Source organism: Eimeria mitis, genomic scaffold, assembly GCF_000499745.2.
Source record: "Eimeria mitis Houghton genomic scaffold, Emh_scaff671, whole genome shotgun sequence".
Classification (NCBI taxonomy): Eukaryota; Apicomplexa; class Conoidasida; order Eucoccidiorida; family Eimeriidae; genus Eimeria; species Eimeria mitis.
This window is the reverse complement of record NW_013574837.1, coordinates 13,820-15,511: the sequence shown is the minus strand read 5'-3', so window position 1 is coordinate 15,511 and position 1,692 is coordinate 13,820. Positions and strand designations below refer to the sequence as shown.

The window sequence follows — 1,692 nt, the reverse complement described above, 5'->3', positions numbered from 1 at the left end:
CGGCAGCGCAGCGGCACTGACGATAATAATGGAGATATGCATGCACTCCGTCATCATTCTCTGGTAAAGAGCGCAGTTTTGGGGGAATGGAAAAGGGAATGGAACACCAGAGGAACGGCAGAAGTGGACAAAATTGAATGAAGAGTCCTCAGATGTACTCAATAAGAAAGAGCTAATGGCGGGCAGGCCACCCGCTGGACGCTCTGTGCACCGCATCAAACTCATCCCTGGCTCAGCCCCAAGCTTCGTTCCAAGGTACAGACGAGCTCCACACCTTGAGGAGGAAAGTGAGCGGCAGGCAGACGAACTTCTGAAAAGGGGCAAGGTTCAGCCGTCGCCTAGCGTCTTTGGGCACAATCCCGTGCTGGCGAAGAAAAAGGACGGTAGGTGGCGTATGGGCATCGACTTCAAGCCCCTCAACAAGATTACAGCAAAGCAGAAGCTTCCGATGCCCACGGTGGAGGAAATCCTTGACCGCTTACAGGGTTCGGCGGTATACTCAGCAGTTGAGTTCGTCCCCCCCATTCACCCGGAGGACAGACACAAGACGGCGTTCCACACCCGCAGTCGCAAGCCGGAGTACACTTGCATGCCCTTTCGCCTCGTTAATGCACCTGCCAAACTGCAGGGGCCACAATCGCCGAGGGATGGATGGTGATATACATGGATGATGTGCTTGTGTTCAGCCGAAATGTGCAGGAGCAGCTGCAGCACCTCGGGCGGGCGCTGCAACTAATACGTGAGAAGCAGTGGTTTGTGCAAGCGCAGTTCGCCACACCATGGGTTGGACCGTTTGCGGTCCGCTCTCGGGTCAACGCGTTGGCGTACATCATCGATTTACCCTCAACGTGGAGATGCCACCACAGTATTAACGTTGGTTTCCTAAAACAGTTTCGGGAATAAACGCAGTTCGCTCGCACTCTAGCGAGGAAACCGCCGGGATTCCCAAAACTGTTTTTCAACGACCCCGCGGGCTTCTCCGCCTCGAGGACACAGATATTCTCGAAACGCGGATTAACGTCAGCCGAGGCCATGGGCGGGCGTTAATCCGCGCCTCGATAATCAAACTACATCAAATGGCCAGGCCCACGTGATCCTGAGTGGGTTTCGGAGGATCGCGTAGGAGGACCGATCCTCCAGAACAGCTACGTGCCCTACTTGACCTTGCACCACCTACACCTAGTGTATGCATGCAGGCAGGTCGCGGAAGTGGGCAACGGGTGGATAGATATTAGCGGACCCCTTGTCAGCGCCCTGCGAATTTTTCTATTTTACTACCCCGATTCCGCTGGAGGCTAACTACGGTGCCTCCCTATTTGTCTCTTTCCTCCCGCACACTGCGAGCTAGGTCGCGGGGGGGCACAAACGACCAGCTGTACCTTTGCCTACTGGGGCTGGGTACCACCTTTAGGGCTTTGTTGCGGCTTTCGCCGGAGCCCCTGTCGGCAGCGACCCGGCGCGGTGGGGCGGGAGGCAGTAACTGAAATTCAACCAAACGACTCGTAAACAAAGCAGTACTCATCGGAAAACAGCTGCTTTCCTGCTTCACGTCCAAGCGGCGGCACTGTGAGCTGCGTCAGGCGCCACTGCGGCTAGCCAGGCGCTGAGGAAAGGGTCGGGCAGCCATCGCAGCAGTTTTGCTCTGCTGGATCGATCATTCCTATTTTGCTGCTCTTACTTCCACCACACTCT

At 56.0% G+C, this 1,692-nt stretch overlaps 1 protein-coding gene across 1 annotated transcript; it reads left to right on the top strand.

Moving 5' to 3' along the window:
• Positions 1-175: 175 nt before the first annotated feature.
• Positions 176-658, top strand: EMH_0019310 (uncharacterized protein; the record flags this gene model as incomplete). Its single annotated transcript, XM_013501337.1, has 1 exon — positions 176-658. One exon carries the CDS (start codon positions 176-178, stop codon positions 656-658), a length of 483 nt encoding a protein of 160 aa, XP_013356791.1.
• Between the last annotated feature and the right edge of the window lie 1,034 nt (positions 659-1,692).